This window comes from Cladophialophora bantiana (assembly GCF_000835475.1).
Source record: "Cladophialophora bantiana CBS 173.52 unplaced genomic scaffold supercont1.2, whole genome shotgun sequence".
Taxonomy (NCBI): domain Eukaryota; kingdom Fungi; phylum Ascomycota; class Eurotiomycetes; order Chaetothyriales; family Herpotrichiellaceae; genus Cladophialophora; species Cladophialophora bantiana.
Genome location: NW_015971576.1, coordinates 1,652,025 through 1,667,329, shown reverse-complemented (window position 1 = coordinate 1,667,329; position 15,305 = coordinate 1,652,025). Strand labels below are relative to the sequence as shown.

Below are 15,305 nucleotides of genomic sequence, written 5' to 3'. Positions count from 1 at the left end.
CAAGGCATCCAACCCCCTCCGTCCAGGATCAAGGCTCTGACCGCTTCCGTCTCAGTCTCAGTGAACAGGCCGTCGTTGGTCAGGTAACTTGTCGTTCGCTTACATCCCTACCACAAGCTTCAGAGAGTCCGTTGACTACGGACCGCTCAGACTCGCTCCATAAATGTATGTCCCGAGAACAGCGCTGAGCGAAAGTCAACCACGCATTTACTTAGTACTACAATAGCCAGACTGCCTTCCCAAACACCAGCAGCGGCAGCAGAAGAGAAGCCATGGCGTCGCCAACAATCCCGACTTTCTACCGCGTCTTCTTCAGCACCATCGATCCCCTGATCGCCCTCAGCGGCGCACTGACGCAGCTCTTCGCCCCGACCACTATCCTGACGCTCTACAACCCATCGTCAGCCACTCTCCCTCCAGCCATCGAGACGACCGTGCTCCTCGACAGCACCGCCGGCTACCTGGTCTCGACCATGTTCTTGCAGGTCGTCATGCTGCGGGCCCGGCCGGCGGACCTGACCGTCTGGCGCTGTCTGCAGGGCAGCATCCTCATCCAGGACCTGGCCATCATCGGCGCCGTCGTGGGCGCTCTGAAAACCCAACATCGCCTCGACTGGGGGCTAGTCACCGCCAAGGAGTGGTCTAATCTGGCCATCCTCGCCGGCGTGGGCGCCCTCAGGGCGGCGTTTCTGCTGGGAATCGGAGTAGGTGGGCGTGGGAAGGCGAAGAAGACTTGAAAAGCGAATTCATCTCGCGGTGTTGCAGCGCCATGTGGTGTGAGGGTCATTTGACTCTCGATGGGATAGGGTAGGATGGGAAGTGATTACTTGGTACTTTGAAAAGTGGAATTGGCCTTTGCTTGAATTGGTCAAAATGATTACCTCGCGTAGAGTCCCATTATAAATATTACTCGTCGCAGCATCAAAAGGAGTTCTGTGATCCTCCCCCCGGGAAACAGTCGGGTGAAAAAAAAAGGACGTGCAGCCTGACCTAGCCCGCTGCCTCCCTAAATAATGTCCTTAACCAATTTATATCCTTGCCCCAAGGTACCAAGCGTCCCGGTCTGCTTCGCGGCCGCGTCGGCAGCCTGATCTGCGGCGAAGCTGGCTACCTCCTGGATGCCCAGTCCCACGGCTGCTCTTTGCGCCACGGTGACCCAGAGCCAGCCCCCTTTTTCGGTCTGCAACAGGCCGATCTTCTTGGTGTCCTCGCTCCTTTCGGGGCTCTGGTGCTCCTCGAACAGGTCGCTGACATTCTTGACCGCCCGCTCGTGGTTGGCGTGCGGCTCGAAGAAGCCCGCCGCGAGACCGTCGACCGTCAGCCGCTCTTTGACCTCTTGAGCCTGCGACGGCTGCGTCAGGAAGACCGCTAGCAGGGCAAGACCCAGCGCGAACAGGGCGTAGACGGCTTTGAGCGTGACCAAGAGATAAAGAGGGAGGTACGGAACGCGCGTTACAAGATAATTGTTGTCTCTTGTCCACTCTTGCTCGTTTTTGACCCTGATGGCGATTCCCGAGCCAAGAGCAACGGCCGCCTGTGAGAAACGGTTGGCGAAGATCTTTGACAGGCCCTCCGGCGTTTTCTGGTAAGCGGCCAACGCTGCGGCGTCTTGAAGGGCCAGGTGGGAAAGCGGGCTGTTGATGGCGAACGGGGCGCTGAAGACGGCACCATAATAGTCCGCCGCGTTTTCGTCTGCCTCAAGCTCAATCAGGCTCACCGTTCCGTTGGTCCAGTTATATTTCACCATCGAGATAATTGCTGAACAGCTCAGGATGAACACGGTGTCGCCGGTAGCGTCGTATTTGAGGTAACTGTTGTTGCGCATTTGGGCAAATTCGTCTTGATAGGTGTCCACCGGCGGAAAGCCCTTTGACCAAGTTAGGAACTGAAGCGGATTCTGCATGCTGAATAGGTTCCTAGTGCCGCTTCCGAAACCCACTGGCTGAGTCAATCCTGTGTCGTTGAAGAATTGGATACCAACCATTGCCTCATCTGGTGCCGATGTCGCGTTCTTAGGGTCCATGCCAACCTCTCCAGAGTACGAAAAGGATGGGGCATTGTAAGTGCCGCAAGTGAAGCCGGAGCTGGCATCGTTGACGGACGTGACAGTGCAATTGGGCGTCACCATTTGACACTGTGTCTTGATCGCCAACGTCGTCGCCGCGAAGTCAAGCGTCCTGCTGCTCAGGACATCCCCAAGGAAGTAATAGTTTGAGCCATTGACCGTTACGTTAAAGATTGTGTTATTCACAGAGTTCGACATCAGAGTCTCTGCTGCTTGCTGCGCATTGAGCACGCCTTCGCGTTCTCCGTTCGTCGCAGTCCAGTTAGTAATGCTGCACGGGTAACTGCAGCTCGCTTGAGGGTTGGATGGACAACCCCGTAACTTCCACTCTCCTGGCGCACACTGATGTGGATCTAAACCTCTTCCATAGGAGTAGGATGTATTGGACTTCGGCACGACCAATGCAATGTTCATGGCGGTGGTAACTGTACCGAACCAGCTATCGACTGCACCGATAGCGAAGCTGAATCGTCAAAGTTAGCACAGCACATGAAGAAACACGGGTACCGGGAGAGGAAGAGTGACTTACGTCATGAACACAATGAACGACAAACACCAAAAGGCCAGAGGAACTGGTTGGACCAGAGATTCGTGATTTTGCCAGCGATACTTGACGGTATCGAGCAGAGGTTGAGTCCCACCGCCATTGAGCAGTCCAATCAAGATGGATACCTGGTGAGGACTCGGGAGCTTTTCAGATTTGTTGCTGGTTGCTTTCATAATTCGTTGGCCAGCGAAAAAGGCGACAAGAGCCATCGAGGCTCCGGTGACAAAAGGTATGATCTTGGCTGTCCACGAAGAGATCATGTGTAACACGGCTGGGTTGGTGATGGTGTTGTAGTAGAGATAGTAAGCTTGGTCACCGCCATTGATTTCGATCTGCTCGATATTCTGGAGAGCGCCTATTGTGTCATTCGAGGTTGTGTCGTGCTTCGCAGGAAGAAAGACGTAGCTACTGTCAATTCGATTGTATAGAATGGCAGTCAAAAGCACGCTGGAGATAATGGCAACTGGGACGCAAGGCGCAAATGCTCCCCAGAGCAACGAGGGCAGGGCGCCCTCCATGTTGTCTTTGATCGCATGGTGGGAAGTGGGAGTAGGCGGAGGGCTATCTTGGCTGGTCTGCGTAGCTGGTGTCTCTAGATCCTTTTCAGACAGGAGAGGAATCTTTGTAGGCGAGTCAGGCTGTACCGCGGACGGTGCCATTGTGCTGCGCGATCAATCTCTGGAACTTCAAGAAAGACCTACCGAACACAAACCGATGAACAGCAAAGTCAAAAGGAAGGCGCAAAGCAAGAAGTGAGCTGAGGGTATTTGAGTCGTTCACTTTCGACAGCCTTTCTGAAGTCATGCACCAGTTGCGCAAAAGGCAACTGAGCGATTGCGCAAAATCCATACGACACACAGTCCATGAACGGCGCATGCAGCTGACGGAAGCAGCGCAACGATAGAGAATCAAGAACGGGGCAATTCGTGAAGGAGGGCGAAGCCATCCAGACATTGGAGACGTGTTTGTCGGTCAGTAGGCCAGCAGTGGATAACGTCCCAAAGGGTTTTGTGGCTGGCGTAAAGCTGCATTTCAGCTTCGGAAATGGCCCAGTCTAGCCCAAAAGTAGAGCAGCACCCGCTCTTAGCGAGCATTTGTGTGGGAGCAAAAGCGACTGCCCTTCCCAGGTTACAGAAGCAGCTATTAGGCTGGCCAGTCATATCATGATCAGTGGTTCTTCATGTTCGCGCCCGGCACGGGGCTAAGTGATGTTCTGGACTCGGCCATGCGGCTGGATCTTTCTTTCGCATGGCAATCATGTAGGGCACAATGCATAAGGTCGAAATGCGATGGCAATTGCATTTGCTCCCAGCTGCTGGAGGGCGCGAGAGCGGGCTTTTCCAGTACCAGTATCTTCTGCCCGCATTAATATTGGTGAGGTGGTGGTGGAGTGGTGTTGTTGTTGAGGTAGCCATACCGGTTTGGCATGTGTTTGTGGCTAGATTAGACTATCGACAGTTGGAAGCCTTAATACTCTTAGTAGTGCTTAATGGCTTCCTAACAGGGACTTAGTAGCTTCTTAGCAGTCGACCAGCCCTCACTTGCATTATGAAGCAGTCGCTTTTGAATAATACGCGGACCATCCTTATTGTAAATCTGTCATTGCAAATTCTTGGCGCAGCCTCGTCAACCACCTCGCTGTCACTCACCCACTCTCCATCCTTCATCTCCTATATGATGAGCCTGGACGCCCTCCGACAAGTTTGCTCTCATGTACCCCAGGTTCAGGAGCCCGCTGCTTTGCACAACATGCATGCGTGCGTATTTGATGCCGTCCACGATATGGATTACTTTGTCGTCAGAGGCCACGACGTTCACCATTTTCCAAGTGTTTGCCGGTCCGACGCTTGGTTTGACTCGTGTGGCCGGGCCATCCGGTGTGTATCAGGGTCCGGGTCTTTTGTCTCCCACTTCGGATCAATCATCCAATAAAGGCTCAGGTTACCGCCTGGAGAGCCCGAGGATATGTCACATTCTGGAACCCATTATGATCTATCATTAGCTAATCTACAGCATGAAAGAACGGGCGATGTTTTTGAGCTAGGGCGGCCTTCCGAAGAGGCAACCTATAACATTGCTGCCATTGATGGGTCTGTTAATCCCTGGCTTTATCACTTGGGACATAACGGACGGCTTCTTACTACCCTCTTGGAACTACAGGATTTACGCCGACTTCTTCCCTGAAGAAGTTGTTGAAGAACAGATGTAAGTGGTCATGGTGATGGCTTCGACTGAGACCGTATCTTCAAGGCGACGGTAATGGAGGCTCAGCAGATCATTGCTCGAGGCCAGGCCGTGATTATATAAACCCAAGTGTTTTGTGGGAGCGTTGACCGTCGGCAATTAGCAAAATGTTTTGTTGCAGTTGCTAGCCGAGCTTCGCAAGTCAGTTTATTTCGGAATCTAGCTTCCTCATTGTCCATGACGTGGCCATCGCCTGTTTGTTCTGTCTCATTCGGATGCAGCTACGGACTTCACGAAACGGTGGAAAAGGTTTTCCAGGCCGGACCTTGGCAGGAGTCCATGCGCACACAGGTCAGCCATTTCTGTGAAAAGCACTTCAGCAGTCATGAACTTGATAGAAGGCCGTGCGCGGAAACGAAGACCATTCTCTGGGGCAGAAGCTGAAAGGCTGGTGGCGGCCAAAGACAGAGCTCGGATTTACGAAAGGGACAATGGTGGCTTGCGCAAAAAGAACAGTGACCATCAGGGCCTCTACCCCAATGTCCGCCTGCTGAGTCCACTTCAGTCTGACCCAGCTGCCAAGCTCCGGGAGCCGGGATAATACGAGGTCAACCCTCAGCCAAGGATAGGTTCGAGCGTCGATAGGTGACTGAGGAGGAGACAAGCTAGGTAAGACGAGAGAAATGCCTGCGAGAAATCGGTGTGAACGGTGACCCGGACCACACTTACCTTTGTCCAGAATGCTCGAGGCTGGAAATACGAGGGCGTCGAATCCTTGGAAGAACCCCGCTTTGAGCTGCAACAGGCTGGTAGAGTGCTTCAGTTTCAACATACAGAGGCCCTCTTGATGCTGAACCTCGCCGTTCCTAACACCCTGAAAATATCTTCCAGATGGCTGCATTCTTCCCGGCTCTACTGGTGAGTACGGATAGTGGTGTGCGGATGTTGAGTTCCAGCGTGAACCCTGCGGGTATCGTTCGATTTGGCCTCGCCTAGCACCGTGTTACCCTCGTTCATATGCGCTCCTCTCAACCGGGGTCTCAAGCCAATGTGTACTGAGTACATGTCCCCGTCAGAGTCATCGGCTGGCGGGCGTGGTTTTCGTCTCTGGCTGTGATCGGCCACATCATCCGTCTCGTCTTCGTCCGCGAAGTCATTTTGCTTTGCTTCCGGCGCCAGCTGTGATTCGCCTTTCCAACAATTGGCTTGCTGACTTCTCTGTACGATGCCTGGTAATTCTCACGTTGTTTCAACCACCTCATCCCAGATGATGTCTCCCACAGGATCCGTATTATCTCCCTCTGTTCATTGAACCCTTACTGTAGCGGGATAGGTGCCGGCGCAGCCTTGCCATGTGTTTATTTTTACAAAACGGCAATTTCCCGACTCCGCGTAAACTTCGGGCCAATTCTTAATTTCCCAGTCTCATTCACTCCGTACTCCGTATTAGTTCGCAGGCACTCGATATTCGAACATTCGTCAGGTGGCGCTGGGAAGCTATAGAGCTTTCGCCGCGCGTCTTAGAACATGTATCCTGTGGGACTTGAGTTTTTATGCTGATCTGTCTGGGTGTGGGAAGCAGTCCATTGGTTGTTGCTACGCCAGCTCCCCCTTTGCGCAATTCACAAAAGGAGAAAACAAGTTGTCGTGCGGCAATGGTAAGTTCGATTGCCACAGGACGCCTTCAAGCTCCTCGGAGGGGGGGTGCACGATTGACAGGCTACCCGTCCTCTGTTACACCCCGCCGGCCCGTCTGAAATGTGATGTCAAAGACAACGGGCATGCTCTAACTAAAAACCTCCCTTTCCAGTCCGTGCCTAGTCCTCCGCCACCGCGAGGCGCAGGAAGCCCGCCGCTCTCTTCGCAATCCTACCACTCCGCTACCATTACAGCATCAAACGGCCCGGTTGGCGCCACTACCTCGTCGGTCTCTGCCCTGGACAATCTGCACAGCCCGAACGACGCAGCGACCAAGCTCGCCGAGGCGATCGACGACTTTCTGGGCGACCTGGAGAAGAAGTTCAAGGGGATAAGCGATGAGATACTCACGAAGCTGGATGACATGGCAGAGCGGTGTGATCGGCTGGAGCAGGAGATGTTGTTGAGGGATGCGAGTGCGATGGAGAATGTCGGCGGTGGCAAGGCCGGGAGCACGGCCGGGTCGAGCTGAGCTGACGTGGGCTACGATTACTTTGTCCTGCGGGCTGTAGGAAGATCAAGATAGTAGAATGTGAACCATGGGATATCTCTGCATACGGCGAGAAGGATGACGTCTCTGGGACAGAATCTCGAGGCTCGTGTAGAGCATGGAAAGGGAAGGTTTGAGATATGAAGCATCCGCCGGCGTGCGAACCGCGACGGCATAAGGCTCAGCTATTGAAGACGAGAGAATCCAAGTCCAGATACGGACGAGCTCAGCTGAGGTACCGAGTGAGAGGAAAGACGTCAACGAGTGCAACCGACACAAGAAACTATGCGTGGATAGAGACTGGAAACCCACAAAAGCCTTTTGAACTCCTCTAATGATGTGTCAATTTACAGATCCATTGCCTGCAGACCTTTTGTTTTTGCGCGATCTGCCCCTGGCTTCGCAAGTGCCCACTCGGTCGTTCGTCGTCGCCTACAACTCGCTCTTCTCCTCCGGCTCCTTGACCAAGAACTTCGAAAGGATATTGCTCCTCTTCTGCAGATCATCGATCTTCTCCGGTGCCAATCCGCCCTTCTTCAACAGACCTGCCAGTCTCGTCTGTTCTTTCATCGCGTACTCCGGGTTCCCTGTCAGCTTGGACAGAGCTCTGAGATAGTAGTCGACCGACGAATCCTTCAAGTCCTTTGCTGCCTTTTTGATCTCAGCCGTGGCCTTCTCAATGTCCTTGAGACCGTTGGCGGTGACGTATTTGGCGAGCAGGGTATCGATGATTTCGACGGTCCCAGCCTGGGAATTCAACCCGCCACCCGGAACTCGGTAGGTGCCAGCTTTGGAATTGACAAAGTCTACTAGGGCCTCTTCGCTGCGTGCGCCACTGTAGGGTTCTGGCTCGGTAGAGCCCTTAGGGAAGAACTTGATGGTCGGGTAGCCGGTGATGCCTTGGGCTTGTGCCGTGGCTTTCGAGTTCTCAGCTTCGGCGTCGATCTTGGCAATTAGAACGTTGGGCTCATTGGCGAAATCGGTGGCGAGCTTCTCCCATGTCGGGGCAAGGGATTTGCAGTCTGTAGACCAGAGATTAGCATATACCACACGGCGGCGGTCTCAGAGGGCAAACATACGTCCACACCAAGGTGCTGTAAAAGCCACCAAAACATCCTTATCCCCACCGATTTCGGACTTGAATGTTGTGTCTGTCAACATCTCTACATGGCTCGGTGCCTTCTTCGGCCCCTTAGCCTTAACGCCAGACTTCTCCGTCACGAAAGCGGTCAAACTCTCCAAATCCCTCCCACCATTGTAATCCTCTGGTTCCGAGCCAGGTTTCCCATCGAACCACTTCAACGTTGGGAATCCCTGGACACCGAATCTCTTGCCTAGGTCCTTATGCTTGTCCGCATCGACATTTGCAATTGTCACCTTGTTCCCGGAGGCGGCGAAGGCTGTGGCAAGCTCCTCGTAGACGGGAGCAAGATTCTTGCAGTGGCCGCACCACGGGGCGAAGAACTCGACGAGGGCAGGCTTGCCTGACTCAAACACGACTTTGTCAAAGTTTGAGGGGATCAGATTGAGCACATCTGAGGCGGCGGTAAGGAGGGGCAGGGCGAGCGTTGCCAGCGGGAGAAGGGCGCGAAGTTGCACCATGATGGCGCCGTATCAAAATGGAAAGACGTAATATTAGAAACTCGTGCGAACGCAGACGAAGAGGCGTCTGCAAACAATCAAGATTGTGAGGCAGAGGGGGTCAAGGGAGGAAGACGCAGGGACGGTGAATACTTGAACTCGTCGGCGGAATATATACGTACAGCGCCGCTTTATTTCACTGGCAATGCTTAAAAATCCATGACAAGCAGCCCCGGCCTGGGCCCCCTTATTCGAGGTTCACCAGGCTGAAAAGCCACTTGTCCTTGCGGCAGAGCCTTGTTCCCCTCAAGCAGGTCTGAAATACCTCCTGACAGACCAGATACCTAGGTTGTTTACCTAGTAATTTTAAATATTCTCGATAGAAGTTTCTCATGGCCCGACGTCTCTACACTTAAAGGTAGTGACAAAATCTTTCACACCTCTAAACGGCAAGCCTCGTTCGAGAGGCAGCATCTCTCCTGATACAGACATTAATTTAAGCGGGTATGTAGATTGTACTGCCTCCTAGCATGCGGGACTTGAAATCAAGAGAATGGGAGAAAGTCACTCTCCACAGCATCCCAACGCCCGTCCCTCGCCTTCGCTTGTTGCATGCCGTTCAAACATCAACAACTATGCAAAACAATTGATCGGTGGTCGTGACTGCTGGTCGCCCTCTTGGACTGGGTCCTTCTGTTTCTCCTCATCCAGCTCCATATAGCTGATGATATGCGCTGTGGGCATCAACAAGCACTGCAGGGGAGAGTCAGTAATGAGACCACAAAGTGCTGCAAGGTACCTAGCACTTACTCTGTAGTACTTGTTGCTGAGCCTGTTTACTCTCGCATGCACACTGCACACACGTCCCATCCTTCAGATCAAGAAGAATACTCCACGCCATCTCTTCGCGTTCAAGATCTGGTAGACAAGGCCGCTTGAAGTCACTGAGGTGGTACTTGCGACTGACGCTCTTCATATTCGCGTCAGTCATTGGCGGGGAAAAAATCAGAAACCCTTGATCATCGATTCTCATGAAGCGCCGTTTCCACAGAAATGACTCGGGGAATTGTACGTTGACATCCCCAATGTCGACAACATGCATTAATGACTCTGCTACCGAATTCTCCCTGGTTAGGTCGGGTTGTTCTTGCGTCATGTTCGCCGGGGACTGATGAGCCTCGTCTTTCGTCGTCGGTTGATTTTTGTTCCGCGCGTTCGCTAGATTCGACATTCGCTTCATTAGTCTACTTGTCATCGAAGATTTCGGTTTGTCCTCGGAAATGGATGCGGCGTCACTGGCTGATCGCGGGCCATGTCGTTTGTGATGGCCTGATTTGGAAACTTTGCTATGGTTTGACTCCGATCGAGGGAGGTTTGTATGGGAGCCAGATCGATGTGAGGAGAAGGAAAATCGGCCCCTTTCCGATTTTGTAGGGCTTTTAACCCTCGGTTGATTCGAAGCCAGCGCGTGGTCAGAGGTCGACTGGTCGGACCTCTCATGCTCAACGATCAAGGGACTCCGGTAGAGATTGAGAGGAGTATGATAGCTAGAACTGGGGGCCAGGGGAGGATGTTTGCTGCTGGGATCACGCACAATCCTTGCTGTAACAGAGATGGTCTCGCCTTTCTGCAGTCTGTGCACATCCGACGAGGGACGTCGCGGTTCCTTTGCCGCGAGTGATTGAAGTGGATCATATTGGGGTCCTGTTGTAGGCATTTGTTTTGGGGGTGAATTTTCCGTTGATGCATTCGGGGCTTGTTGCTGATTCAAGAGGAATGATGAACGCTTCATGAATGCCGAAAAGGCGGAGGTCCCAGCATGTGTCTCTCGTATTGGCTGTGAGTGTCGTGGAGGGCTTGCATCTTTCGTCCTTAGCACTTCCAAGGCCTTTATGCGTTTTGAGATGCCTGTTCCGAGTGTAGCCTTTTTAGTAAGAGGCAGCTGAGCAGACTCTGTTGGCAATGGCGGCCACTGTGGAAGCGCTGTTGAAATGCTTCGTACGCTACCACTGCTGGGTCTGTTTCTATCGGGCGTTGTTACAAGATTTGGTCTGCTTGTTGAGTGGCTACTGCCTGGCGGTTTGGTAACAATCTCGCGTAAACGATCGGAACTTCCCTTGGACATGATTGGAGTTACGGGCGAACGTGCCACAGAGACTGGCTTAGCCTCGTGGACTGTAGCGTGCTGTATTTCGTCCATCAAAGAATCATCTTCTGAGAGATCTGAGGCTGACGCATTGCCGCCTGATAGAAGCTTGAGGGGCTGTGGGGGTCCCAAATGTCCCGATTTCTGAAGTGGCACGGCATCCTGTGTCAGGGCTGAAATAGAAGGCCGTTGCTCAGTCCCCGAGGTTGGTTGAGGTTTGCTCTCCAAGACCAGGCTCTCCCCTGTGATGACTGGTGCAGCTTCCAGGTAGGCAAGTGCTGCCTTGACGTCGGCCCCGGACTCCCGTTTGTCCTCCTCATCTGGAGTAGTCCGGCCCGAACTGGTCGATGGTCCTACTCCAATTGGAGCCGCGTCAGACTTGGCCGCGGCTTTGTCTTCCTGGGAAAGGGCTTTCGGCGTAAGCGACGAGCTTGTGGCTGAGGACAAAGAGCGACGGGTGCGGGAACAATCATCGTGTTCGCTGATGGAAGAGGCTTTTGTTGAAGGCTCTTCTGACATGTTTGTCATGATGGTTGGCGAAGTTGTATAAGATGACTGAGTTAACTTTGACTCCTCTTCGACGTTTGAGAGCTGCTCCTGACTCGGGATAGATGATAGACGAGTACTCGAGCCGTTCGGGTTCACACTCGAGTCCGAGACATTGTGCATATATGTATTTGAAGGGGTTGATGATACAGCCGTGGCTGCCCTTTGAGCGAGAAGCATATTCCTTTTCCGTAGCTGCAAGGCCTTCATTAATCTTAGCTTTTCCGGAGTCGTCGCAGAGACATCGCCAGTCACAGAAGCTGGTCGGAGGATTGCAGAGCGGCTATCTCCCGCATTATAGGGAGCGTGCAGGTAAGATGGCGACGGCAGGGGCGGCGCACCATTGACGGACTGAGTCGACGGTACAAAACGGCCAGCAGGGACGCTCCGACTTGACTGTTGGGAGCCAGGCCGAAGCCCAAGGCTGACTAGAGACTTGTTGTTCACCCGAATAGAGGTTGGAAGGTTTGCCACTGGCCGTATACCTGTACCGCTGTCTGTCGTTCCGGATGTCTTAGGACGATGACTTGGCTCAACATGAGGGCGCGGTCCCAGCTTCTTTTTCTTTGGTTTGACCGTCGTATACGAAGCGACGTTACTGCTCCACTGGCTGATACTGTCCGACTCGGCTGCTGAGAGATGACGAGCGTGAGGGCGAGGAGTAGCTGGATTGGAGGCGTCTGCTGTTGCCGTAGTGGTCTCGAGAAGGATGTTGCTGGTGGCTTCGAAATCTGGAGCTCTTGGCCCTTCGCCTTCGCTCGTAGAGGGTGGCGTCGGTTCGGGGGTTGCTGGGAGCTCTTTGTCTACGATGGACGGCGATAGTGGTGATGGTAACGGCGAGGCCGGTGGTTTGGGGGATGAGAGAAGGCTCTCTTTGCGAGGAGGGTGGATGGTCTTGTCCGGTAAAGACAGGGCACCGGCGTCGTCATTGACGGCGGCGGCTTCCTCCTTCCTCTTTGCCAAAAGAGCTTTTGCAAGGACTGCGCTTGCCGGCAGTTCATCGAGTTCATGCCTTCCATAAGCCGTATCCGAGGTCGATGTCAGCGTTGACGGCTCCTCCAGCGTCTGCGCTGCGAAAAGACCAAGGCCTTTATTCTCCTTTTCCTTCTCCTTGTCCTCCTCTGTTGGCAACACGGCGTCTTCGGCATCTTCAGTAATCTCGTTGAGTCTCCGCCGTCGCAGAGAAGAGCTGGATGAGGTAAGCGACGATGCAGAGGGTAGCAGCATGGTACACAGGCCGAGCGCGGACTCTGTCAACTCGGAGGCGGCAGCAAAGGAGAAGACGGTGTCATGTGGCGTGAAGGTTTCCAGGACCGATTGAAATTGCACGGTAAGCCGCACTATAGCGGGTGAAGCAGGTCAGTGACAGAATCCCTTCAAGTCGAACGCGTCTCACCCACCTTGCAGCAATCGAGATGTTCCCTCGGGCACATATTTGAGGACGACTTTCTTGCGCCGGTACTGCACCAACCCGTACAGAGGCGATTTCTCTGCATATTTCTCAATGACTCCACGCACCGCCGGTACACCTCCTGTCCCCTTGCTCAGCAATTCAACCGTGTCGCGGTTGGTGTATCTCAGTAAGAACCTGGTCCATGTAAGCAGGCGTCACAGAGGACTGATTGCGCAGAACCACAAGGCAGCACAGCGGCAAAGTAATTGCGCGACATACCATCCTCCTGCGTCCGCCTGAGCAGCTTGGTGTGCTTCGGCGACTGCAGCTCCATCAAGTCCATTCAATGACATTTCTCAGCCCTCATTGGGAAGGCACAGGCCTGCTCAATGGGTTCAGAATCCGATCTCATACAGTTCAGAGATGGGCGGAAGGCTTTACAAGGTACGGGAGAGTAGAAGAGCAAGGCTTGAGGCGATCAGGGCAACCTCCCAAATTCAATGGACCCAACGCCAGCTGCCAGCAAGCAACCATAGTCCTCTCAAATTGGAGATGCAGCTTCGAGGGGAAGCCCAGGGCCACATGCAGGATGCAGGACATTCTACGGATGGAGTACGGCGCGGAATGCTATCTACAGCTACTTACAGTTCAGGGGGGTCTGCAACGGGCCAAGTTGGAGCCACAACCAGGGTAGCCCGCCGACAGTGCATGGCCGATGTGCCCTGGTTAAGCCTGGCGCGCCCCGTTTCTGCGAGATGGTGGGGCTGGCCTTGACGCTGAAACTCTCGACCAGACGGTCAACGCTCAAGCGTTATTCGCCCATGTCACCAGTTCCCACGAGCCAATTTCCCAACACCCTGCCGCTGACCCTGCGGCTAGAAGCAAGCGAGACCGACGCTATGCCTTTTCTGGATGCTTGAATTTCCTCCTCCTACGTAAAACAAGCGAAAGTCTGTCGGAGACTCGAAGCCCTGGAGGCGGATGATCACGATTGCGAATTGTCGTCGATTCGATCCCTCTGCCTCAAATCTCGACTGCGGCAGGTATACCCAGTAGAGCCGATCTTGAACTCCGGAGCAGAAGAGACCAGAATGATGGCTTGCACGAAGACTGCACAACAAGTTGGGGATTTCGTCTCAGCGAGTACTCTTACTGGGTATCTGAAACAGTCTGGGGAACCGTACTGGGTACCCTCCGTCAATGTCAAAGCGGGATCGAGCTCAAACTTTTCCCACGTTGCGGGTGCATCGAGCATGATGTTCCCCGTTTTCCTTCCTTGTCAGGCAATACCCAGTGTGGGCGACCTCGAAGGAGGACTTCTTTATTCCGTGCTCGGGATCCTCTGTACGACCACCCAACGGTCACAATGGCTATTGAGTGGCTTGATGTTGCTGCAAGAAATTTCTAATTCCCCAGAATGAACCGTCCCAGTCCGCCCCTCCATCTCTGCGGACTATTGAGACACCGTCCATTCACGTGGCCGCTCATTGAAGGAATCGTCTCATGGGGCAATGAGAAGGTTGGGGCACAGGTGGCAGGCCGCCGATTACTATTGCGAATTATTGCGGCTTGACCTACACGTATTAGCGAAATGGCAAATCATTCCAGCCTCTTCGCGAATTCAACGCCAAACCACGTGAAGCCATTGAGATGTTCGGCGAACGCCGACGACCTCTCTAAGTAAATGAGTTACTGCAAATGACGTGCCTTATTTGATTCTCATATAATCCTCCACAGGGCAGCCCTCTACGGAGTATTTCTTCTTCAGCCGAGTCTTTAAGGTCACGCAGTCCACTAAGACAAAAAGACAATTCCTGTCATGGCGTCTCTTCCACCAACCTCAACTCTACCCACACTGGATGCCGAACAAAGGGCACAAGTTCTCGACACTCTCTTCGAGCCATGTTCTCAACTGCACACATTGTCCGTCAGCTTATTGCGGGAACAGCCATTCCCATCCTACGAGTCACTCATTGAGGCCGTGGGCGAGCAGTTGCTAGAACTCCACCGGTCGAACTTAGAGAGCGATCAAAAGTGGCTGGAAGCCATATTGTCCGCTCATCCGCGTCTAGGTGAGAAAAAGGTCGAAAGTGAGCAGAGCCGTAAGGAGCAGGCGCAATTGAATCAAGGTGGAGCGGACGAGGCAGAGAAGCTGGCAGACATGAACAGGAAATACGAAGACAGGTTTCCGGGCCTAAAATACGTGTATGGCATCCCGCTTCCTCTTAATGCGGCTGTCTCGAGTTTCCTCATGCATCCTCCGTGTCCAATGGCTTTCGTGATTATTGATGAGACTACAACAGGGTCTTCGTGAACGGACGGAGTCGTCCTATCATCATGGAAGACATGCAGAGGCGGATAGACCGTGGAGATATCCAGCTGGAAAAGCAAGAGGGAATTCAGGTAGGCAGTACATCTTCTGCTGGACTTGCGCAACCCCAGTGAAGTCAAAATTGGCTGACCCGTGCTCATCTTCCTGCCAAAAGGCCATGTGCGACATCGCCAAGGACCGCGCGAAAAAGCTGGGTGGTTGATGTCAAAGGAGAATAATATACTTCATGGCACGAAGAGAGCAGGAATACCTCTTTTTGTCGATCCCGAACAACCAGATCACCCTCTGCGAAGAAACGGCCATGCTACCTACTTATGTTCGAC

The 15,305-nt window shown here is 53.4% G+C and overlaps 6 protein-coding genes across 6 annotated transcripts; 3 read left to right on the top strand and 3 right to left on the bottom strand.

The window, feature by feature from the left end:
* Positions 1-272: 272 nt before the first annotated feature.
* Z519_01616 (uncharacterized protein) lies at positions 273-737 on the top strand (the record flags this gene model as incomplete). The annotated part of the gene is made up of 1 exon (XM_016759373.1): positions 273-737. One exon carries the CDS (start codon positions 273-275, stop codon positions 735-737), a length of 465 nt encoding a protein of 154 aa, XP_016624701.1.
* A 269-nt stretch (positions 738-1,006) lies between these two features.
* On the bottom strand, positions 1,007-3,271 carry Z519_01615 (uncharacterized protein; the record flags this gene model as incomplete). Its single annotated transcript, XM_016759372.1, has 2 exons — positions 1,007-2,528; positions 2,595-3,271. 2 exons carry the CDS (start codon positions 3,269-3,271, stop codon positions 1,007-1,009), a joined length of 2,199 nt encoding a protein of 732 aa, XP_016624700.1.
* A 3,180-nt stretch (positions 3,272-6,451) lies between these two features.
* Positions 6,452-6,966, top strand: Z519_01614 (uncharacterized protein; the record flags this gene model as incomplete). The annotated part of the gene is made up of 2 exons (XM_016759371.1): positions 6,452-6,454; positions 6,607-6,966. The coding sequence occupies 2 exons, from the start codon at positions 6,452-6,454 to the stop codon at positions 6,964-6,966; spliced, it is 363 nt and encodes a 120-aa protein (XP_016624699.1).
* A 450-nt stretch (positions 6,967-7,416) lies between these two features.
* On the bottom strand, positions 7,417-8,586 carry Z519_01613 (protein disulfide-isomerase domain; the record flags this gene model as incomplete). The annotated part of the gene is made up of 2 exons (XM_016759370.1): positions 7,417-8,006; positions 8,064-8,586. 2 exons carry the CDS (start codon positions 8,584-8,586, stop codon positions 7,417-7,419), a joined length of 1,113 nt encoding a protein of 370 aa, XP_016624698.1.
* A 612-nt stretch (positions 8,587-9,198) lies between these two features.
* Z519_01612 (uncharacterized protein) lies at positions 9,199-13,003 on the bottom strand (the record flags this gene model as incomplete). Its single annotated transcript, XM_016759369.1, has 5 exons — positions 9,199-9,299; positions 9,376-12,225; positions 12,340-12,597; positions 12,658-12,845; positions 12,930-13,003. The coding sequence occupies 5 exons, from the start codon at positions 13,001-13,003 to the stop codon at positions 9,199-9,201; spliced, it is 3,471 nt and encodes a 1,156-aa protein (XP_016624697.1).
* Positions 13,004-14,469: 1,466 nt separating this feature from the next.
* Positions 14,470-15,095, top strand: Z519_01611 (uncharacterized protein; the record flags this gene model as incomplete). The annotated part of the gene is made up of 2 exons (XM_016759368.1): positions 14,470-14,855; positions 14,954-15,095. The coding sequence occupies 2 exons, from the start codon at positions 14,470-14,472 to the stop codon at positions 15,093-15,095; spliced, it is 528 nt and encodes a 175-aa protein (XP_016624696.1).
* Between the last annotated feature and the right edge of the window lie 210 nt (positions 15,096-15,305).